At 35.1% G+C, this 23,072-nt stretch overlaps 4 protein-coding genes across 6 annotated transcripts in view; 2 read left to right on the forward strand and 2 right to left on the reverse strand.

Annotated features, from left to right (window-relative positions):
* The window catches only part of hig (locomotion-related protein hikaru genki), a 49,093-nt gene extending 42,457 nt beyond the window's left edge, over positions 1-6,636 (forward strand). Inside the window, exons 6-10 of the mRNA XM_088030421.1 lie at positions 3,548-3,682; positions 3,729-3,872; positions 5,412-5,633; positions 5,694-5,885; positions 6,046-6,636. Coding sequence (XP_087886547.1) covers positions 3,548-3,682; positions 3,729-3,872; positions 5,412-5,633; positions 5,694-5,885; positions 6,046-6,245 — 893 coding nt within the window. The 3' untranslated portion in view covers positions 6,246-6,636. The remainder of the gene's footprint in view (positions 1-3,547; positions 3,683-3,728; positions 3,873-5,411; positions 5,634-5,693; positions 5,886-6,045) is intronic.
* A 1,622-nt stretch (positions 6,637-8,258) lies between these two features.
* Positions 8,259-10,224, forward strand: Paip1 (Poly(A) binding protein interacting protein 1). Its single transcript, XM_088029400.1, has 5 exons — positions 8,259-8,885; positions 8,932-9,204; positions 9,251-9,417; positions 9,465-9,602; positions 9,650-10,224. Exons 1-5 carry the CDS (start codon positions 8,394-8,396, stop codon positions 9,747-9,749), a joined length of 1,170 nt encoding a protein of 389 aa, XP_087885526.1. The 5' UTR covers positions 8,259-8,393; the 3' UTR covers positions 9,750-10,224.
* Positions 10,225-13,001: 2,777 nt separating this feature from the next.
* babo (TGF-beta receptor type-1 babo) lies at positions 13,002-19,636 on the reverse strand. Of its 2 annotated transcripts, none has more exons than XM_088050479.1 (10): positions 19,217-19,636; positions 18,886-19,012; positions 15,576-15,754; positions 14,743-14,982; positions 14,466-14,696; positions 14,250-14,417; positions 14,027-14,199; positions 13,798-13,979; positions 13,206-13,410; positions 13,002-13,092 (listed from the first exon to the last, which is right to left on the reverse strand). In XM_088050479.1, exons 1-9 carry the CDS (start codon positions 19,299-19,301, stop codon positions 13,227-13,229), a joined length of 1,569 nt encoding a protein of 522 aa, XP_087906605.1. In that variant the 5' UTR covers positions 19,302-19,636; the 3' UTR covers positions 13,002-13,092; positions 13,206-13,226. The 2 variants fall into 2 exon arrangements, with proteins under 2 accessions (XP_087906605.1, XP_087906606.1); XM_088050480.1 differs by lacking the exon at positions 15,576-15,754 and adding an exon at positions 16,138-16,289.
* Positions 19,637-19,928: 292 nt separating this feature from the next.
* sgl (UDP-glucose 6-dehydrogenase sgl) lies at positions 19,929-23,039 on the reverse strand. 2 transcript variants are annotated; one of them, XM_088030676.1, is made up of 8 exons: positions 22,961-23,039; positions 22,772-22,908; positions 22,513-22,683; positions 22,326-22,463; positions 21,612-21,974; positions 21,415-21,564; positions 20,895-21,347; positions 19,929-20,847 (listed from the first exon to the last, which is right to left on the reverse strand). In XM_088030676.1, the coding sequence occupies exons 3-8, from the start codon at positions 22,669-22,671 to the stop codon at positions 20,668-20,670; spliced, it is 1,443 nt and encodes a 480-aa protein (XP_087886802.1). In that variant the 5' UTR covers positions 22,672-22,683; positions 22,772-22,908; positions 22,961-23,039; the 3' UTR covers positions 19,929-20,667. The 2 variants fall into 2 exon arrangements, with proteins under 2 accessions (XP_087886802.1, XP_087886803.1); XM_088030677.1 differs by having other exon boundaries at positions 20,895-21,341; positions 22,772-23,039.
* Between the last annotated feature and the right edge of the window lie 33 nt (positions 23,040-23,072).

The following is a 23,072-nucleotide window of genomic DNA, read 5'->3' on the forward strand; positions in this document are numbered from 1 at the left end:
ACCGACAATCACGAATAAATTTAATATCCGAGAACCTAAATCTGGGAGCAAAGATGAGTAAAAAGTAATACTAAAATGTCGCGTTTTTACCTCCACTAATTCAAATTACAGCATTAAAGAAGCAACCGGTAAAAGAAATAAACTATTTTCATGGCACTGTTGGTGGTGGAGACAAAGCTGAGGTATTAAAAATATTTATGTCTGAGCGTAGCATTGACAACTGTAATGGCCGCGATGTTATCCACTTCCCTGTTGTGTTATAACACCAAAGCAACACAATAATCCGTTTTCAAGTAATGTAATTTTTCTGGTACGTCGTGGTAAAAAATGGAAAAAACATTCGGGAAATGCCGAATGTGTTTTCTTCTAACGCACTTTCACGACTCCGTTTACTACACAACTGAATATTTTTCAAAATGATTACCAAATTAACGTGTTATCTCTAATGTATTAACTTTGATTTATGAATTTTAGTAGGAGTTGAGCATTTAGTTAATCTGCGAATTCAGCAAATGACATAATTAGCGTTACAAGTCAACCAATTATGAAACATAAACTGTTATATCCGACACTTCCATCAGGGAGCTTAAGTTTAACAAGGGCGCAACACAAAACAATTCAATGAGGAAAGTTTATAGTGTGGTTTGACCAAAACTGTGCGTGCGAGATGACACTGAAAATGGTGGAGGCGCCGGGAAATTTTTTTTAATAACTTTGAAGTAAAACTAACTAATTCCTCGTATCCTAATGACGAGAAAGTGATAATATCCCAACAAATAGTGTGGTTTGACTGTTCGTACCACGCACTTCTATTAAGTGTAATTTATTGCAAAACGGCAATGGCCGGAGCTCTTAAATTATCATCCTCAGCTGTATTTTATGTCGCAGTATAATGTTGACTTGTTTTGATCTCTCTATGTGCGAGAGTACATAAAACATGACCATTAATGTGCTTTTGGATGTTATGTTGTTTCTGAGCTCACATTTACTGGCTTGTAAATTATTACCTCATTCGAAATTTATGGTAAATTGGTAAAAATTACTGAACTCCATGTTTTATGGAGGATGCACCAAGTCATTATTTTATGTATACAATGCAAAACAAAGACCGATTGCCTTTTTGATCGTAAATTTTTAAACGTTTGATGGATTGATATAGAATTAAAATTTGTTCTCGGCTCGGAAAACAAGCCGCTTCTTGATGGAGGAATGCAAACACAAAAAACTCTTAACTATTGTTATAATTTGCTTCTGCTACTAAAAATAACAAAAATAAAAAATTTCAGTCTAGCCTGAAGATTTCTAATGTTTAATGAGAGTAAAAATGATGGAAGCGCTGGGATTCTTTTACGAGGCATTTTTTTTATTTTATTCGAATCTACAATTTTAAGAATTTATAAAATTGGAAAATGTGTGAGCCAAAGAAACCATTGAATACAAAATACGAATTTTAATACGAAATTTAATTACAAAAATAATGCAAAATGTAAAATCACAAAATCAAAATGTGGAATCCATTAAAAATATTAAGAATAAGAATAATAATATATTATAAGACAAGTGGTTGAAATAAAATTTTAACATTGAGAGTAATTGAAATTTTGTTAGCTACGAGTTGCATATCCTATTTTTTCTACGAGTTTTTAAAATAAACTTTAATAAACATTTTTTGTTGGTTTTGGCCATACTTTTGTCAACAAGTCAAGCATGATCAGAAAGTTCAACTATAAATTTGGCTATTTCTTTTCTCTTAAAGGTTTTAGATTTTTGAGGGTGCTACCAATCCGATTTGATTTTTTTTAATAAAATATAAATTTTAATTCTTATTTTCGATCTAAATTTTTCTAAATACTAAATAATAATCTAAATCTAATCTAAATAATAAAATAAAATTAGTGCTTTTAACAAAACAGTCTTACAATGTCTTAAATATTTTGGTAAATTTTGTTTAATTCATAAATCGAAAATTTCTAAAAATTTGCCCCTTATATCTAAATTTTTGTAAATTAGTACTCTTATTAGAACAGACAAGAGGAACAATGTGTATAAATATCATTCTTGTCGCACGTAAAATGAAGGAATTACAGGGTGCTGAAAATATTTGATTCGGTTTTTGCAGTTCTCCAAATAAAATTTCGGAAAATTTTTATTTGAATCCGTGCATACTTTAGTAAAACAGTCAAGAGTGATAATTTCGACAAATTTCATTAAAATCGGACTTAAAGTGAAGAAGTTAGAATATCTTAAAAATTTTAGTAAATTTTGTTTAATTTATACATAAATAATTTCTAAAAATTTGCCCAATTGATCTAAATTTTTGTAAAGTGGTGCTTTTATTAAAAAAAAACAAGGGGAATAATTTGTAGAAATTCCATTTTTGTGACACGAAAAATTAAAGAATTACTGGATGCTAATAAAATTTGATTAAGTTTTCGCAGTTCTCTAAATAAAATTTCGGAAAATAATATTTTTTTTAAATTAGTTCTCTTTTAATAAGAAAGTTAAGAGTGATAATTTCAACAATTTTTATTAAAATCGCCTTATAGGAATAAAGAAAGTACAATGTCTTAAAAATTTTAGTTATTTAATTTATAAAACGAAAACTTCTAAAAATTTGCCCATTTCATCTAAATATTTAGAAATTCTGAAAATTTTAGAAATTACCAAATCAAGCACTTCTTATTCTAAAGACGTTGAGTATATCGATTAACTTTTAGCAGTGGGTAGTGTGAAATTTCAGCTTCGAAAACTTGAAATAGAAGTTTACACTAATTCACCAACATGCAGCGAGTTAATTTCGTTAAAATTTGAACTTCAGCTTTTAGTTCTGACGTAGGAAACTATTTTTATCCATTTTATATACGAAGTGACATCAAAAGTGGCACATCCTGGGCCAAAAATGAAAAATAAATTGTAGTTCGTCGGATATGTTTTTACAAAATTAATGGATCGTAATTTTCATCACTAGCAAGTCGCTTTCCGCTTTTATTTAACATTTAAAACTTCCATATCTAGAAAACTCAGAAAAATTACCAGACTTTGTAATAAACGTTAATTTTTAAAAGTGGTGGATACGCCAGATCTGCTTTTTAAAACAATTTATTAATTAACTGTATTTCGCTCCAACTTTAACGTCCTACATTTAAACCTGAAAGCTCTGGGGAAATAAATGCATTAAAGAATGTCACTTTTAAGTTTATACGACGTAAATCCAAGCAGCAATCTTTTTTAAAATGTTGTAATAAACCTTTACCTCAAAAGATAATTAATAGTTGAGCACGCCATAACCAGACTTTGATAATAAACGATGGTCCTCTTTCATTAAAATTTAACGGTGGTTTTTGATGCGATCATTGGAGATGACACGTTAGTTAAGTTTTTATTAATTATCCAACGAAACAAAATTATTGAGTTATTTTTCTCCGTAAGAAAAGACTCGTTACATCTCCGGAGAACGACGCTTTCAATCACAGCCCTGCGGTTCCCGTTGTCTTGAAATACAAGGTAAATTCGTCAGAGACTTATCGAAGCAAACAAATTGTTCCAGGTTGGGCAATAGCATCCGAAGAGCGTGATTGGAAGTATAGATTATCGATTTATTATGTGAAGCCCCAAGACTCCGGTACATTTACTTGCGCCACTCCGAGAGGAATTACCAACAGTCTGACATTACAAGTAGCAGGTAAATTCAACAAATTCGTTAACACGAAATTATTTGATTTTCCTAGCTGTGCATTGCGATCCCATCTCCGTGGCAGGTCCTCATCTCACAGTTAGAGTCGAAGGAACTAGATTAGGTCACACCGCCATATTCCAGTGCCCAATGGGATTCAAAGTCAACGGAGCTGCTAATCTCACTTGTCAAGCCTCTGGTAAGTCCTGTTTGACACAACATAATGTTTTCAATCCAGAACGACTGTGGGTACACGGATCTCATGAGTAATGGTCATGTCAGAAGAGAACCTTCCGAAAGACATGTTCTCGCTAACTTAGAAACTGGAGCATTTGTACTTGCCAGAGTGTAACTTTTTCGTGACGTTAATGCGTCGCAACAAAAATATGAAAAAAAATTCCTTAGCCGCTGCGAATTGATCTCGAACCGCTTTTTCAAACAGTTGAGTTTAGACTTTGGAGCGTAAAAAGTTAATTTTCTTGATTAAATTTTTTACTGTTCAGTGCGGTTGGATAAGAAACTAAATATTCAACAGTAAGTCCTTCGGATAAATTAAAATGACTACTTCCATTACTAAGATTTTAGCTAAATTATTTTCCAGAGACTGCTGGACAAAACGTATTTTCTTTTTATGATTTTTCATCAGTAGTAGAACTTTTTAATATCGTTTTTTTAATCACTATAAAAATAAGACATTAATTGGATTCCATGTCTTTACATTTTTCTAAGCTATAAAAAATCTCGCTCATCTGGAAACGTTAGAACGCCACGTAATAAACTGGAATGGTAACATTTATTTCTTCCATAACATTTCCTGTTCTTTATATCTAACACTGTATATTTTTTATGCTTATATTTTATATTTATTCAGCTTCTGGAGTGCTACGTATAAAATAGCACTAAATTTCACGAGTCGGATTTTTCGATCTTTGAGATTTATAAATACAAATAGGTGCAAAAATGTCCATTTTGACAGTCAAATTTTGGGGAAACAATGATGCCAATCTTAACAATACCCAAAAAATGTAATTAACTGAAGAAATAAAGCGAATATAATTGTTTCCTGCGTGATATTTTCATCATTCTAACTGCTGTTTTCCCCACATTATTTTCGTTGAGATTGTTGAGAGAAAATAAATTCTCAAATGAAATCCACGCACACAATCTGTCCAATCCATGTTCTTTATACACTTCAAGAGCATAATATACAATAATTTCAGACATGCCCAAAATTACGCTCTTATTTCAACACAAACAATCTGTAGAGTTCTTCGCGTAATACCTCAGCTATCTGATGACTTAACAACGTAATTGCATGTCTCAAATTCTCAACATGACTATTTCACCATAAAGCTGCGTTCCGATAAATCCATTTTTATCCGCCTTGTTAATTAAATCTAAAGAACGGGTTGTGGCTAACTAAAAATATATTTCTTGTTAATTAAAATAATGTCAGCTTGAGAGAATTTTTCTCGAAACTTTGAAAGTTAAATTGGTATTACAGCACAGCAGTTACTCTTCTGAAGTTCTCCGGTTAAATTTTATTTTTTGAGCTGGTTTCGTATTAAATCACTTTACAGGTGTATGATGGCAATTTTTCTTGAATGAAAACAGACGGAAAAGTGGTCAGAAAACTTCCGAAACTTTGATTAATTAAAAGGTAATTTTGTGTTTTGTGACCCGTTGCCCAATCTGCTCCGCAGCTATGAAATAATGTGTTGCTTTGTTTGATACCTAGGCAAATGGTCGGCGCCTGTACCAAGCTGCGAACTAGTAAAATGCGAGTCATTATCCACGCCAGGTGGATTATACGAACCCCATTTGCAGTTAGAAGAACACAACAACAGTTACGGCGGCCGAGCCGTGTTCAGTTGTGCATGGGGTTATCGACTAATGGGTCCACCAGGTATAGAATGCGAATTAAATGGTAACTGGTCTGGACCATTACCGAAGTGCGTACGTAAGTAAAACCATTCCGGCTAATTTATTTCTCTGTATCAAGCGTTTTTATCCTTAACAGCTATCCAGTGCCCACCACCCATTATTCCCGTTAATGGACACTTGATACAGTCGGAGGCGGCGGGGATGGATGGCGGCAGATACGCCGTAGGCAGCTTAGTACAATTTGCGTGCCGAGGTGCCCATCAGCTCGAGGGCGAAGCCAGCATTATTTGCACAGAAAACGGGTTCTGGTCGCATCCTCCGCCTTTTTGTGAGTAAAAATATCGTCACGTTAGTCTTTTCTTGTTTATTTATGTAATTCCCGCAAAACGAGGATGACATTACAGCGACCTTTTCTCTTCAAATATTAAAAAGGAGAAATTTTCGCCCGGCGCATCCACCATTTTTTTTCAATTTTTTTTTGATTGTAGGTAAACCCCGTTGCCCCTACGTGGGAGAACCCGACAACGGTCTTGTGGCCCCAACCAAGTTCGCGTATGAACCAGGAGACGAGCTCCAAATCAGCTGTAATCCAGGATTTGAAGCTCGACTGGAAGCAAGACCCAAGTGTTTGCCTGACGGAAAATGGTCGGCGCCACTACCCAACTGTACCAATTACTCCCAGATTTAACTGTTATTATAACTGAATGTTTGTGATATAATTGTTAAGTGGGGAAACTTGGATTCGACTCTGCGAGACAACAAAGAGGCTACATTTTCATTAAGGAGTTGTTTTGGAGACAAATCCAAACTACCGCACTTAATTTTAAGATTCATTAGAATATAAGTATTATGTTTATTTTGTACCAAAGTTGTTAACATGATGATCTCATGCCGAATACAAATTTTTATCAAACTGTAGATATGCATAGTGATATTTGTAGTTTGTGTACTTACAACGAAGTGTATACGTACACTCTTTTATTTTATTTAGAGTGTTACATGTAAATAAAATAAAAACTGCCTTAAGGTAGTCAATTTATATTCATCCGGTTAATGTAATAAATTTATATTGTCAATAACACGAGTCTCATTCCGCCTTGCTCACAACAATACCGCCGCCAAAGTTTTTAAAGAAAACTCGGCTTCTGGTCCATGTCCAAAAAAAGCCATTAAGTGGATCTAATTGGACTCGCAACGCCACATAAAGTACGGACGCCAGACAATTAGAGGAAGTAAAAATATAGTTCTGTACCAAAGTAATTTTCTAAATGACACGTTGCTTGGAAAAAACCCCCCAGCACATGAAAACCTTCCATTTATACAAGTTTGATGGACGCAGCTAGAGCAAAACTAATCGGACCATACTCAATTAGGCGTGAAACTATTGCCTAATGGCTCCACCTGGTATAGTGCAAATTAAACAAAGCCAGTCCGAAACATTACATGGAGACATGTAAACCGCTGTTATTTATTTGTTTTTATTACCGCACGCCAGTGTCATTCGCTGTATTTCCGGTAATTCACACCTGAGACGAGAATAGCGAGGCAACAATGCCAGTAATGTCGAAAGTTTTTGTGCTAAAACGAACATAACTGGAGGACGGGACAAGAAATATTTGCACGTTTTTTATAAATATTGTCATGTTTTATCTAGAATCTCACCCGGCGCATCCACCATTTTCGCCAAATTAATGAATAAGCATAATTTTTGTTCTGTGCTTCTTCAACCGAGTCAAATGATGATATAACACTTGTTAAGCATCACCACTTACTAATGGCTTTGTTCTGATCTCCGGCTGAAAGAAGAACTCGTTAAGTTGATTTAATTGAAGTTGTAACAGAGCATGAGGCACGGACGTTGGATGTGGGGCAATTAGGGAAAGTAAAAATTACAATTCCCGGCAAAAGTAATTTTCCGAATGACAGCTTTTACCCAGCGTAACACAACACATAGATCAAATGAAACACATAGTGAGTCGTAAAAACTTTTTGCCCAATTAAAAGAGAAATTACCAATTAGAACAGTCTACACTTTAAAACGATGAAGAAATAAGGATATAAAAAGAAAATAAAAATACCTCAGAAAGTTAACGTCTTTCGAGGGTAATTAATGTGAAATAATATACATAATTAAAAAACGGTCGTATTAAAAAAGTTAAGGTTCAAAACTAGAAGCTCTAAAAAAGATCTACAGATTTTTCAATTGACTAGGTGTTTTTTCGGAATTTTCCAGAATGCTTCGGATCTCTGGAACATTCCGCCTTTGTTTTTTTTGTGCTTTTTTGTTTAGAATCCGGTCTTACATATCGTCGGCTTAGGTCCATTTTGAATTTTTTTAACCGAGGTCGAGAAATTTTATTTTTTTACATTTTTGTCGTCAAATCTGAAATTTGAAAATTTGGAGACTAAAAATAGAATGTTTCTTACCTCTAAAATAATAACACATAAAAGGATCCAACGCAGCACCATTTTGTTATCCTTTTTTAAAAATTGAAAACGCATTTTGTTCAAAAATGGACTTTAAAATGGACGATATTCCGAATTCGAAGATATATTTGGATTTAAAACAAATCTATTATTTGTTGTTATTTATTTAACGATTTTGTATTTTGTAATTTTAAATTTAATTTGCCCTCTCAAAAAAAATTTGACCTCCGCCCATGGCGGACCTTATCTCAATCTAGTAACTTTTGCCGCGTCATGTTGGTCATGACAGATTTTGACGCATGTGTGCAGTTCGTGTTGTGTCGGTGCTGCGAAAAGAAATTTAAAGATTTCTAAATTAACCAAAATAGTGGCTTCGAATTTTCCTTAAGAAAGGAACTAATCCATAGCCATGGATAATAAAACGCAACCATTATGGGACGGTAATACAGAAGCACCCAAAGGGCTGCGCCTTCCAAACACACCAAGTCGCCTCCTTGAAGAAACGAAAAGCTCCACAAACACTCCAGATAAGAAGACTCCAAGTGGGCCACAACAACAAGGTGACAACGCGTCCACTAAATTCAGACTTTCCGCCGATGCACCGGAATTTTACCCAGCATCGTATTATGCAAGTCCTGCAGCAAATACGCCAGCTAGCTCCATTCAAGATAGGCTGAAAAAGCATAAAGTCTCGGATGCAGCAGAGACAGCTTCGGGTGGTGAGAATTTCGACGGATTTGTTGGGTCTCCTGATGATATTCGCTTGAATCATCTCATTGATACACTCACCAAAGACCCTGGACAGTTTAGTGATCTCGTAGATATTTTTATGGACACGTTAGGTCCGTATTTTAAAGACATTTTAGTTCTTTCACGCGCTGCACAGCTTCTAGTCCACAAGGTATGCAAAGTCATCATTTACAATTTTATTAATAACACACTTTCAGGCCATTGATTATCCAAGTTTTCGGTATTCCGCTGCAAAACTCTGTTGTTTTATTGAACAATGTTGTCCAGAATTCCGCGCAGAGTTGCATCTAACTTGCCAGAAAGAACTGAGCAACAATTCAAACAAATCAGGTTTATTGTTGTTTGTTGCTGAACTGTACACCCAACTCCACCATGAGAATATTTATGGAAACTATCTAATTGAAGCTTACAAGCACCTACTAAATATAGGAGGAAATGACAACATCAAGTGTATTTGTCAAGCTCTGAAAGTAAGCCCCCTGGACTTTCTAAACATGATTCTAACATCTTTTACAGTTGACAGGATATTCTCTTGAATTATACAATAAGAAAGCACTTGATGAAGTTTTTACCAAATTAACTGAAGTGCAGCCGACAGTGACAGGCACTGCTGCAAGTCTAATCAATTCTGTTGTGAATTTAAGGAGCTCGCAGTGGGGGCACAACAGCCCCGTTAATTCGAGGTACTAAACAAATAGGAAGTTGTCATAATTACATTGTTTGTTTGCAGCTCTAGTGCAGAAGCTGACACCACGTATTGGAGTGAACCGCCTCAGACTGTCTTTTACAATACTGACGGCTCGAAATTCACTTCTGAAGAAAGTGATTTCCTAGCAGCCCATATGAACTCGACTGAAGAATATTTAGCGTATGTCAAAATTGAAATTTTGGACTGAATTAACATTGTTGTTGCAGGGACTTGTCAGATCCTGATGAACTGTATGACCCGGAACCCGAGATGGACGAGGAAATTCAAGCCGCATTTAAAGATTTTGTCAAGTTGAGTAAACGATAGTTTCGTTTTTAAATTAAATGTAACTTATGTATTTAAAGACCTAAGTTTATCGTGTTTAGTCCCCATAGGACTGTATGCTATTAGCTTATAAGAATAAACCAAAAGCCTTAATTATAAAAACATTCATTCCAGTGAAATTGGGCTCCAAGTCCAAACAATACGGAAGTCAACAATTAGTCTTACAGTTTTTATAAATAAGGTATTTTTTCAAAGAGAATATTTATCCTCGAATATATAGAGGTCAGTCAGCAATTCTCTCGCTCTGAAGAATACAAACCAACTTGGAGCACTTTTTGTTAATTTTGTCGTTTTGTATATATAGCTATCTTTTTGTGAAATGGTCTTTGGATAAATATTTTTATAACGTAATTACATTTATCTTGAGTCCATCAATTGTTTTATCAACGGTGTAAAAACTCCACACAGCTTTCTGACTAAATTTGTTAATTAATTCATATTAAACGGATAAAATACATGTTTTATACCCTTTGATACTCACCTCAAATATCCCAAAGAAATACATTTGTTAGGTGATGGGAGACAGTTGGAAACAATGCAAAAAAAGAAAAGTAGTACCAATGGTACACTTCACTGCTACGAGAATTTTTTTTATGAGTAGTAATATATTTTCAAATACGTTTACAAATGGTATATAGTCGCATCTAAGCACAAAACATCTCTGTACATAAACTTAAAAAAAAAGAAAACAAAGTTGAAATCATACTTAGGTTAAATGCCTTAATTAGAAATAAATTTAAGATTCATAATGCGTAACAGAATAACCGAAATCGAAGAATTTAGATAACTAATGCATTTGCTTTAACAAAAAATCTATATCTATGAAATATTGAGTAAGGTTAACTATTGCATTTGTGTGTACATTTATCCTGAGGAAATTTTTAATCTACTTATAGAGATTACAGTACTTCCATCTTTTGCCTAGAAATGTACCTGAAAATCGAGCCAGAACGATGCGTAAAATTTCGTTAATTTAGTGTTAGTTTTCCATGTAATACCTTAATCTCTATGTTCTCTACAACTTTTGCACGCGGCCCTATTTACCAGCTATAAGTGTCTGTAAAGTGAAAGATGTTCCTGTAAAATGAGGCTGAGCTTTGTAATAAATAACGGCGCAGATGAGCAGTTAGGTAGTAATGAATCACAGTTAATGTTAATACGATAAATACGGCCACGCACACATTTGGCAAAAACTTGACAACAAATTTACTCTTGTATAAAACTCTGACATGAATTTGTACCTTGCAAACAGCACTATTGTTATTTAAAAAATATTTTACCATTTAATGGTTAACCACTTCTTTATAATGAGGATAGCTACATCTGTATTTACATATTGACAAAAGACAAGAACCACGTCGGTTTAACCATCTACACAAGATTGTTGAATATAACATTCATTATTACTGTATAATGGTATGTATAGGTAGTGAATAATTTGTGCAAAAAATGTAACAAATTATCGGCTCACATCACTAATCTAATCAATATAAAAAATCTAGCTATTACTTTAATTTTGTAAGAGAAATTATTTCAAATCAGTCTTAATTTCGCACCAATTTTTCATTCCAATACTTTGAAATTTTTTTCCTCAACACGCAATTATACCAAAATTTCGTGCGCAACAATAATTAACAACTACGTCCTTGCTAAACATTTCCATTCTGAAAATTGAGGTATGACAGTTTATATTGACAATAAATAAATTGAGGAAAACAGGTGTTGTGTGTATGGAAATCAATATTTTACATCGTAAAGTTAATCTACATAACTGTACAACTTAAAATTATCATATTACATGATTAGAATAACTATAGTATATTATTGAGTATACAACTTTAACCACTTAAAAATATCCTTATGCAAACTATATTTTGTCAATCTTTTTTTAAGGTGCACCCTAAAGTAGTAGACACTCTTTGTTTTATTATTTTTTTCGCAAAACTAAATATGTTAGGCTCACAACAATTACATATTAAATTTTTATAAATACCCTTAAAAATATAGTTAGCACAATTAAATTCTTATACACGTTAAAATTACGTTCTCTTCACGAAACTAAAAATATATTTACAAATCAAAATACGCAACAACTATCATAAAAACTTTTTAGGTCTACACGCTTGCAATAATAGCTATTAACAAAAGATGACCGATATACAACTCAAAGATGATACCAACTCAACACAAAGTTCAATTAGTCAGTATCAACTTATAGGAACTACGAAATTTTTCACCCTTTTCTTCATTCACACAAGCCGCAAAAACCGAGCGGAACCACAAGGTGTTCACGAAAACTAACAAAAATCTTTCACTGTAAAACAACCAACAAAGGTTTCAAAAACTGCTGCCATTGAACGTATAAAAAATACTTATAAAAAAACCTTCAAATTAATCCATTTTGCGTTTAATCCTTCTATTATAGTTATATTAGCATGAAATCTCAACCTGGATGTGATTAGATCAACTGGTTCAATTAAAGTAGAAGTTTTACAAGACTTTAGTTGAACCACTTTCCCCTTAGAGGTAGTACGTTGAAGGAACACTTAAAACACGCCTACAAAAATAACAATTCTTGGCAAGCATCCTGTATGACCGGGTTTACGAAAGATTTTTAATAAAATGAACACCTTGTTAACGAAATTGTTTAGTATGTGACCATTAAATTCGTATTTCAGCATTATTGTTGACTAGTTAGAAGTTGTTTTGTAACTTAACCAGAATGGAAATGGAGATACAACCAAAAACTGGTACCTACTTAATAAAAAACAAAAGATATACAAATATCTACGTACTAGATTATCTACAACACTGATAGAGAAATCCCTGATTCTGAGTGATGGTTGTTCAACGGTAGCATATTAACAATTGAATAAAAATATTGTCTTTTAACACTATTACTTTGTTTGTGTAAAAATTAATTGACATCATTGTGGCTTTGGCATATCGGCAGTAAACTGTGGTGAAGTGGTGAACAAACGCAACCTTTTGAACAACTGAATCAGAAACAGAGACTTAAATAAGATCACAATATGGTCAAACTGTACACGGAAAATAAAGTAGTTCAGGAAGAAGCCGTTGATTGTTATAAACTATGGAATGGGTGGATAGGCAGTACTGTATTGTGGATATGAACTGAACCAGGCAGCGGGTCGATATTCACACTTTCACGCATCATTCATGTCCTATGAGATTCTAATTCGCATAGGACCGACGCATCTCATAATACCCGAAAATAAATTACCGGTATATAGAACGACTTAGAAATAATTAAAAATGTTCGTCTCATCGTTCTCCTAATCACTTTACACTTAATTTCGCAAACCTAGAAAAAGGAAACGTGCAAGTGAAAACTACACTCTTACATGTGACGCTAAAAACGTTTTCGTCTGTTGTTAACTCGTGCCAACAATTACGTAAATCCAACGATCTGCTTACCTTGCACAGCTCTCAACAATTTCACATTTTAAGCTCCTCTGATGTCGTAAAGTTAGAGAGTGTCTTCTTGATCCTTAACGCCGTCAATCTAGCGGTGGCGTTATGGTACCAACACTCTTTCATCAATTTCAACATAATGCGGAGAGCCTCGCAACTCTGCCAACGATTTGGTATATTAGGTCTTTGTTTTTCTACACAGACAACCCTGAAAACAATCAAGTTGAAAAACTGGGAACGGAAGAAACTAAAATTATCAAACTTTACGATCAAGCTCAAAAAATGCTCAATATCTAGCAAGAAAACTGACATTGCTTGACCTCGGAAACTTAAAAAAAGGAGGACAACTTTTCAAATTCTCGGAAGTTTTCAGACTTATTTTCATAGGTATCAATTTCGTTCAAAAACTTATCTGTATCGATTGGCCGAAACAAAAATATAATAAAAAAAAATCAGCAAGTTATAACCGTTTAAAAATTGCGGGCACTTCTTGATAGGTATATGTCAAAACCCGAAAACTGAGCGAAACGTTTAACATGGTCTTAAACGAACATTTCCCTCTCAGATTTTTACGCTACAAATGCAAATTTCTCACCGTCTCATTTCCTCTATTGTGGGATCAGATGGCACAGCATCATAAAACGGCAATTGATAGTCATCATAAATGCCACCCACATTACACCTCCTTGCGATTTCCCAAAATATTAGGCCGAGAGCGTACACATCGGCTCTTTTGAACGAATCAAAATGATTTACGTTCATTGTTTCGTCAAGGACCTAGAAAATAAATTTAGATACCAGAATCGACAATCGAGAAGTTTTACTTCTGGAGCCATGTAACGTTTAGTTCCCACCCTGTTATTAAGTGGGATGTCAACAGTGTCTGTTGTGGAATCATGACGAACAGCCAGACCCAAATCACCAATGGCACAGGTGAAATTTGACTTGACCAAGATATTTTTGGATTTCAAGTCACGATGGGCTATGGCGGGTTTGCCTGAAATCAAACGGTTATTTATAGAAAGTAATTCAGGAAACGCAATAAACCTTGAGTTCCCATAATGTCCATGTGTAGGTGAGCCAGACCAGTGGCGATGGACAGAGCCATTCTTATCATACCGTTGGTATCCACGGTATTGCGGCCCAAGAAGTCGAAAAGTGATCCGTATTCATGGTAGTCGGTGATCAACCACAGCTGGGTCCACGTCCCATTATCTACAATGAAAATGAGTCAAATTTAAGTTGATTTTGCCAAAAGACCACCTTTGTTGTCCGCCGCGATGAATCCTAGAATATTGTCATGCCTTAGCATGACCGTCTGGTAAATTTCTGCTTCTCGGAACCACGACCTCTCCTCCCTCGAGCTGAAGATTTTCACGGCAACATTTTCACCCCTCCATCGGCCTCTCCAAACTTCACCGAATCTCCCTTGACCGATGATTTCAACCAGCTGGATTTGGCGAGCTATGCTGCGTTGAACCAACAAGGGTAGTCCTAAAATACGCGGTTACTAAACGCAACCACCAGTTTTTGGACCTACCAGAACCGCTACCACTTGTTGTCATTTCGATCATGTGCTGTAAACTAACCCCTTTCAAAATGGGGTGATCTGGAGCCTCGATACTGTCTTCACCATGTCTGAGATGGTGGTGCATTCCGCTTCTTTTGCGTTTGGTTTTGTAGTAGTAAACGCCGCCGATGACCATCCCGACGAAGAGGATCGAGCAGATGACGGCTATTAGTATTATTTCTGATGGCGAGTACGGGGTGTTCTTCGAAGCTAATTAATAAGTGGCGTTAGTTTGATGATTTTTAGGTTTGGGGGAAAAACAGCACTTACCTTAGAAAAAGCAAACAAACTGCAAAGCATAACAAGCAGAGCATGCAAAGAGTCGTGTATGGTACAGTGTGTTCAGTTAATACGTAAATTTGTGAAGAGTACAATACACGTTCATGTTTAATCATAAGACATACTAAAGCAGACGTCACACTATTTTCAGCAAATTGATAGACCCCTAGCATTAGTCTGTTATTACCTGAATTACTACCTACAAGAAATCTACTCAATTTTATCGTAAACTAGTTACTCTTAACGAGCGTTTTAATTTTCCATGCAAAAAGTACGTGAAATTAGGTAACGTTCCTAAAAATATCCCATCGATTCTTTAATTAACTGACCCGTGAAACTTAAAAAAACTGCAATTTTAAGCGATGAATAATGGCAGCATTTCATGCATAGACTAGACTGTTGAGCACATAATGAAATATTTCGAACATGGACACAAAAATAGACGGAACAAAATTTGCAGACCAGGATTTCGGCCCAATGATGTCGAGACATAAACTAAGCCCTTTTATTGAAAACTGTCTAACCTGCTGCCTGTGAATCGTCTGGCAATGGTAAATATATATTAGCGTTACAAAAATCCCGATCGTTACAACAAGCTGAGGCCTGTTTGGTAAATGCTGGATTATTTCCAGTTACAAAACTTTGGTCACAAATTGAGATCGATCTACTGTCTATTTCAGGTATGCTTCCTTTGGGGTAACATCTATAAACAAAAAAAAACTAAACAAGTTGAAGCAGGTGGTTCTTCTAGATCCGATTTGTTATGGTAATTAACAGCAAATCGGAGTTCTGTAATGTAACGTCTAAATTAGGCATGCTCTGTGATTATTTAAGCGAGGCGGAACTGCCACCAGGTACTAAAATCTGAAAAATTAGAAACTAAAAAGAAAGAAAGTGCATCACACGCTGTGTAATACACCTCACTACAGTGGTTACTACTGCTAAAAAGTGAAGGCTATGCTATGTACTGCAGAAGAATACTACAACCATGTTAAGACAGGATAGGCAAGTTTATGCTAAGTGCTGCTGAAGTAAATGAAATTGAAGTAAAAATAGAATGTTGAGGGGTGGCACTGCACGTTTTACCTTGGGGTTTTTGTATTAGTTGGGGTGAAAGGTGAACATTGCAGAAATCTTCGTTTTTGCAGCACTCCATGACAAATGTAGTATTGAGGGAGTTCTGCTTATGGCAGAACAAGGGATTATTATGCGGAATTTGTAGGGCTCGGTCCAGACACCTAAATTTATTTCATGATCAACAATAGCCAATTACAGTAAATTTATAATTTTCATAACACAACCAAAAATACATTTCCCTTTTTTTCTCAATTTTGCCGTTGCGACCAACTTCTTGATAGCCAGTCTTGGGACGAGGATAACGAGGAAAGGTTTCAGCAAGGTAAAAGACTAGCGCTACTACTGCTAAACCACTCGATCAGTTGCAAATACCACGTAGCTGCAACTGGATGTCGTTAACAAAGAAAACTGTTAGTGTGAAAACTTGCATTTAACACAATTAAAACCGTTAGCTGTATTATAGTATCGGGGATTTGGGATGGTCACACTGTTACCTGTACTTTCGAAATGACGGATTTCATTATTATGAGACACCCGTGCTAGTTGTGCCTCCTCTACTGCATTACAAAAATCCCTGTCACGACAGCATCTTCGAGCATATACTGCCGTAGGTCTGCTGCGGCACCACTGGGGTTCCTCAGGTGGGAAAAACTGATGTTTGTCGAAACAGCTAGCGTGGTTTTTGACAGCCCGTTAGTAATTTAGTAACGTTTATAAGACGACTTATAGTGGTCACAAATACCATGTTTCATTTCAGTAAGAATATCCTTCAACAGCTCTGAAGAGATATAACTGTGTCTTGGCATGGGCACAAAAATTAATGAATTATTTATAACTTGCGGTATTTTAAACACCACAGCATTTTGCATGTAGTGCAAATATTATCGTAGAGACGAACATGAATCGATAACACGATTACCTAAATCGCTTCAAGGTACCACGAAAAATAAAGCAATAGCACCACGCTCCTGAGTCCTATTCATTCAAATATGCGCCCGGGGGCACCTTGAAACGATGCTCGCATTCTGTTATGAATTCAATACCAAACCACGACTTATCAACAAATAATTTATGTAACCAATAACTGGTGTTTACATGAAAGTGGCTAAAAGCAAAAAATCTTCGTAGCTTGAGGTATAATTTCTCGAGTAACACATATTATTATGTCGCGGCTTTTCTTGGAAATGTTAGAAGCTGTCAGAAACCACAATGATTGAGAGTATTCAGTGGCTTTGGAACAAGAAAAAACTGAAAGGACAATTTGTTTCGAAAAAAACTTGCATGTAAATTATTCATGTTTATTACATAAATGCATTGCGCATTCGTGTTGTGTTTTAACTTAAAAAATCATTTAATGCTTTTATGTTTTTGCCTTCTTTTATTAACTTGGATAAAATTTACTGTTATATTGTTAACACAGATAAAATAAAAAACAAAAACTTAAATTTGCATTTTATGTGCACGTGAACGACGACAAATGCGCCTCGGCAATTGACTGATATTACATAGAAGATATTCCACAACAAATTTTCAAATTTTCCACGCGACTGACATTCGTCATTGCGATTTTAATCTAATGTTGTCATATGATATTGCATAAACATATTCACAGGACAACGATAAGAATTGTACAGGTTGGGCTCCCACATAATTAAAATTATTCCATTCTTTTATAACGTTGAGAATTGCGAAACGGTTCAAAGTGCCCAACACCTTACACAGCCATAACTCCTCATCATCCCGTTGAAAAACATCAACGAATAAAAGAAAGAAAACCATCAAAGGATTTGAGGAGTCTTTGGTTAGTGGTCATTACTGACTGGCTACCAGATTATGTGTTATACCTAAAAATTTGTATCGATGCAGCTTCAATAAAACCGTAATAGTAACCAATTAAAGTAAAACGAAACACCTTGAACGGATTAAATTTAAACTCCCGTATCGATTTGAATTCAGTTGATTAAAATTTGACGACACTGACATTAATATTAAGTGAGTTTTTTTGCATTTCCTTGCACACATTTTGAAGGTATTTGTTTATGTATGCCGTCTACCGTCATTAAACACTGAATACATGAACAAAAAGTTGGAATACACCAATTCCATTTTAAAAAAACAAAATTCTGGCGCGTCCACTGTGAAATGTGCAAAGATATAATAACAAAGAATACAAAATATCAAAATATTGTTTTAAATAAATAATGGATCCGTCTACCTCGATCGAGTCGGAGACTCTAAAAATACCCAATGAGATTTGAATTTTTCATTAAGTCAGTCTGATAAAGATCTAAATTTAAATCAGTTTTTTGCTTCAAGATGTTTCATTTTTTCACATACACTGACAGAATACACCATAATTCCGGCTAAATCCATAATTACAACCGTTTATGCAATTTTAATTTAATTCATTTTAATAAATTTCAGCAGACAACTATTAATAAAGATTAAATTGACAACCTAAACGCGCTACAACATATGCCAGTTAAGACCAATATTATTCAATTAAATACAATCATTGTTTTATGTGAAAAGAGACATTGTGGGAAGAAAATCAATCACTAAAAATAGACGGAAACTCCAAAGAGATGTTTAAAACTTTTGGCCTAAAATTTCACAAGGGGTGAAGACAGAAAATCCGTGTAGTTCCTGGCCATGACCTGACTAAGAATTTTGATATGAAAGACTTAAAACTATTGATTTTGTAGAAAATATGTAAATATATTGTCTAGATATTATTCAAGTGTGACCTAAACATACCGATAGTTATGTTCAACGCTTCCTCCAGGTTTGGACAGGAAAGTCGTGGTAAAACAATATCCCTCCGTTTCACAAGTGTAGTTCGTTTCTTTACACACATCACACTTACATTTGAGTGATTGAACCCCTGAAACAGGTTACAAATAATTGGAAAACTATCCTAAAAAGAACCATATGAGTAGGTGTAAGATATTAAAATTAGATATAAAATTAGCCTTGAACTTGTTTTTATAGAGTCGTAGCTTACAAAAGAACGTACACAACAATCAAACCAAAGAAATAATTGTCATATTTGAGATGTTTTGATACAACGAAACGTCAAAATACTTACCATTATTGAATTGGCCCAGCCAAAATATGCAACAAAACGCAAACAAACTAGCTCTAGACATGTTGTGGTGGATTCTAGGACGCATTATAACCAACAAAAAGTCTTTTCCAATTACAATTCACGTGGATTATCATAATTATTTACATGTTCGCAGAAAAAAATTCGGCGAAAAACCATAGTTGTCTGCCATTAGGAGGACACTTCAATTATTTGATAATTGTTTACACTTCCACTTTGTACTTGTCGTTGACATTATGACCATTTGTTATGCAGTATCGATATACTGGCACAAAAGCATGACAACAACTAAACACCACTTTTTTTAAAGAAAATTAAAATCATTTAAAAACTAGAATGACCGAATCAAAAATATCAGCCATGTCAGTCTTGCTCTTCACCACTTGTTACATGGTATCTGCGAAAGAGGCCGCCCTTGTCGATTTGACAGCCGATGACAGATAATTATCTCTAGATTTAAATTTTCCCGCGCCTAGAAAAAAAATCGATTTTTCTAAAGCTTGTCTTAAATTTTCCTTGTATCCAACATATCCCAAACTTCCCTTTTTAGTTTTTTCTTTTCATAGTTATTAAGGGGCACAACCTCTGTAACCCCATAAAAAAGGCGATTTTTTCCAAATTTCACAGTGGCTGTGCACCTTGACTTATGAGTGGAATTATAATCAACTTAAGCAAGGATTAGAAAAACTAAAACTGATAATTACATCATTTATTGAAAATTTGCCTTTTAGACGTTCATTTAAATATAAAAAATAACTTCACAATAATTACACTGTGGCAATAAATGTTACCGTTTGAATAAATATATAATTTGAAGACCTTTAAACCTCTCTCTTTAAATATCAAGCCAGTGACAAATACAAAGATTCTGATGAACCCAAAAACTCTGCTTTATTCCTAGGTGTTTATATTTTTGCATAATTTAATTCTATAATTAACGATTATTGCACAAGTTTTGGAATCCCACGTAGTTTGGTAATAACAATAAGGAATGATAAATTTGAAGAGACAAAAATATTAATACATACATAATAAACTGCTATAATAGATAATAAATAAAGTTTACATGACTACAAAGTAGGAACACTAAATAAAATGAATAAAAAAATGATAACACATAAATAGTCATCACGCAACTTACAAGCAATAAAAAATCATGTTTGCAAATACTTTAAATTGTGTAATTGTACCGTAATAAAATCATGGCAGTAAAAATTATCTGACCAACATCTCAGAATACTTTTTTGGTGATTATAAGTCTCGAACCAAGAATATTAAAACAAATATGAAGATATGTCATACATAAAACCCAGTCCTCTGCCACTTCTTCCATCAGAATCGCAATGACCGAAAGTATATTTACGTTTCAGAATAACTGCGATTGAATACATAAAAATGCAGTCATTTTGAAACCTCTGCTAAATAAAATTCCTTTAATGTAAACACGAGTTCCCTCCGCAGAACCTCGTCAAAAGCGGTCTCTGCAGCGTCTTTCCAATCGTCTGAACATGAAACCCAATATCAATCAGAGCTTGATGATCCAAAATCTTCCGACCGTCGAACATGTACGCGGGCTTCATCATCGCGTGATAAATTTTATGGTAATCCAAACTCTGCAAAGAAAATTATAACAACTCCTCAATTTTATTGTTTGAATTACTTTAAACTCATCCCATTCTGTACAGAGAACGACGGCGTGTGATTTTTCACAAGCTGAATACGCGTCGTGGTATACTGTGATGGCTTTCTTTACTTCTTCTGGAGATTCGCAGACTGAAGGATGCGTCAAATCGTAATAAATTTGGTCGTCTTCGACCTTGGGGTCGTAGATTTTTAACGTCGCGCCTTCGTCTAAGAGCGTCTTTGCGACGTGGATGGCTGGAGTTTCTCTCGTATCTCCTGTATTTTTTTTAAAGGCAAATCCTAGAATCGTGACGGTTTTGCCACTAACGGTGTTAAATAGGGATTGGATGACTTTCGAAGTAAATCTTGACTTTTGGTATTCGTTCATGTCGACCACCTGCTGCCAATAAGCGGCGACTTCCGGGAGGTTTAAGCATTCACAGATGTACACCAGATTTAGAATGTCCTTTTGAAAACAGCTCCCACCAAAACCAATAATGACAAAGAGTGTTAGTTACAATGATCGGCGGGAAATTTTACTTTGAAATAAGATAGATACCTATTGAAGCTTGGAGGAATTTAGGACCTATTCTGGAGTCCAGACCAATGGCGGTGGCCACCTCTGAGACATCCGCGCCGGTGGCTTCACACACCGCTGAAAGAGAATTGATGCTAGAGATTCTTTGCGCTAACATCGCATTCGCGGCCTAAAAAAACGAACAAAATGAGGAATCCAACTCCAGACTTAACTCACAAGCTTGGATAGTTCAGAGGACCACGTGTTCGTTGTAAAGATTTTTTCCCTCGGGATCCAGTGCTCGTAAATACTACACAATTCTTCAATAGCCGCTTGTCCCTCGGGACTTTCTTCACCACCGATTAACACGCGGTCGGCATTCATCAAATCATTGATGGCCGTTCCTTCCGCTAAAAATTCGGGGTTTGATAAGATCTGGTAAGATATGCCGTGCTTTTGATTCGCTCTAAGAATTTTCAAAATGCTCTCAGCTGCTCGGACAGGAACTGTGCTTTTCTCGACGACAATTTTGTCGCTTTGGGCTATTTCGGCAATCATTCGGGCAGCCCCCTCTACGTATTTGAGGTCGGCTGCTCTACCCTTAAAAAGTAGTCTCGTTTAATGTAATTTACAGGACATAAATCTTATAGATTAGAGACATAAATCTGTTCAAAGAATTGTTTGATAAGAATTCTTCCCAAATCCTTTAATTCCTTAGAACCGGTATTTTCTCATATACAAAGCATTTTTATGAAAAACTACAATAAATTATAAAAAAAATTGTTGGAGCAATCATGAAAAGGAAATGACTAATAATAGATTCTAAGCTTTATCTTTAAAAGCAATTGAAGGATTAGCAAATACCCCATTCAGTCAATGAATGACCAAGAATTACATCATGAGCTCCTCACTGAATATAAAATCCCCAAAGTGGTCAAGGTAATTACTCACTTTCCCATTTCCAATGGTCTTTGTTGGTGTATTAACTGAAATGAATATTAAATCGGCCTCTAAAATCGCTGTTTTGATGTCAGTTGAGAAAAACAAGTTTTTTCCTCGACATGCCTTGACTATATCATCAAGACCAGGCTAAAAAAACACTCTTCAGTGATGTCATAACACAATCATGCATTTTTACCTCATAAATAGGAAGTTTATCGGAATTCCATTGAGCTATTCTGGTCTTGGATAAATCAACCACTGTTACTTGAATTTCAGGACATTTCAAAGCAATGACACTGCAAGTAGGGCCCCCAACGTAACCAGCACCGACACAACAAATTTTTTTTATGGGCATCTTTCAGTTTAACTAAAAATTGAGCGTAAAAAAATACATGCACGCCATCATCAACGACAATGTTAAGTAAAAAGTTGACCGAAATTGTTGATTTACTTACCAAGTAGGATCACACCACGTAAATTTGAAACAAATTGAACGTCTGGGTGATGAGTTTACACTAACCTCCAAGCTTGCGGTGAATTAAAAGCAATTATCCCTTCCAACTTTACGTAGCGTAGCGTCAGCTTAGTGCTTCTGAGAGGAGAAAGGATTATTTTAGATCTTTCAAGTATCTAAATAAACAAACTATACAAAAAATGGGACTAACGTCCCCACCAGTCACCGGAAATGTTGAATGTTGACGTTTGATTTTGATGAGTTTGTCGTTTGACAGCTGCATGTATTGTTGGTTGCCGCCA

The sequence above is a fragment of the Gnatocerus cornutus genome, chromosome 2, assembly GCF_029298725.1.
Source record: "Gnatocerus cornutus isolate USDA-ARS CGAHR chromosome 2, icGnaCorn1.1, whole genome shotgun sequence".
NCBI lineage: Eukaryota > Metazoa > Arthropoda > Insecta > Coleoptera > Tenebrionidae > Gnatocerus > Gnatocerus cornutus.

What these genes read in the sequence shown, in the direction of transcription:
- Paip1 (XM_088029400.1), top strand. Translation starts at nt 8,394, where the DNA reads ATGGATAATAAAACGCAACCATTATGGGACGGTAATACAGAAGCACCC. An exon ending in CACAGCTTCTAGTCCACAAG is followed by an intron (nt 8,886 to 8,931) that starts GTATGCAAAGTC and finishes ACACACTTTCAG; the next exon opens with GCCATTGATTATCCAAGTTT. An exon ending in GTATTTGTCAAGCTCTGAAA is followed by an intron (nt 9,205 to 9,250) that starts GTAAGCCCCCTG and finishes CATCTTTTACAG; the next exon opens with TTGACAGGATATTCTCTTGA.
- sgl (XM_088030676.1), bottom strand. Translation starts at nt 22,671, where the DNA reads ATGCCCATAAAAAAAATTTGTTGTGTCGGTGCTGGTTACGTTGGGGGC. An exon ending in ATAAACTTCCTATTTATGAG is followed by an intron (nt 22,464 to 22,512) that starts GTAAAAATGCAT and finishes GTGTTTTTTTAG; the next exon opens with CCTGGTCTTGATGATATAGT. An exon ending in CAGAATGGGATGAGTTTAAA is followed by an intron (nt 20,848 to 20,894) that starts GTAATTCAAACA and finishes TTTTCTTTGCAG; the next exon opens with AGTTTGGATTACCATAAAAT.
- babo (XM_088050479.1), bottom strand. Translation starts at nt 19,301, where the DNA reads ATGCGTCCTAGAATCCACCACAACATGTCTAGAGCTAGTTTGTTTGCG. An exon ending in AGCGTTGAACATAACTATCG is followed by an intron (nt 15,755 to 18,885) that starts GTATGTTTAGGT and finishes TTTTGTTTATAG; the next exon opens with ATGTTACCCCAAAGGAAGCA. An exon ending in CATCGCGGCGGACAACAAAG is followed by an intron (nt 14,418 to 14,465) that starts GTGGTCTTTTGG and finishes TTTTCATTGTAG; the next exon opens with ATAATGGGACGTGGACCCAG.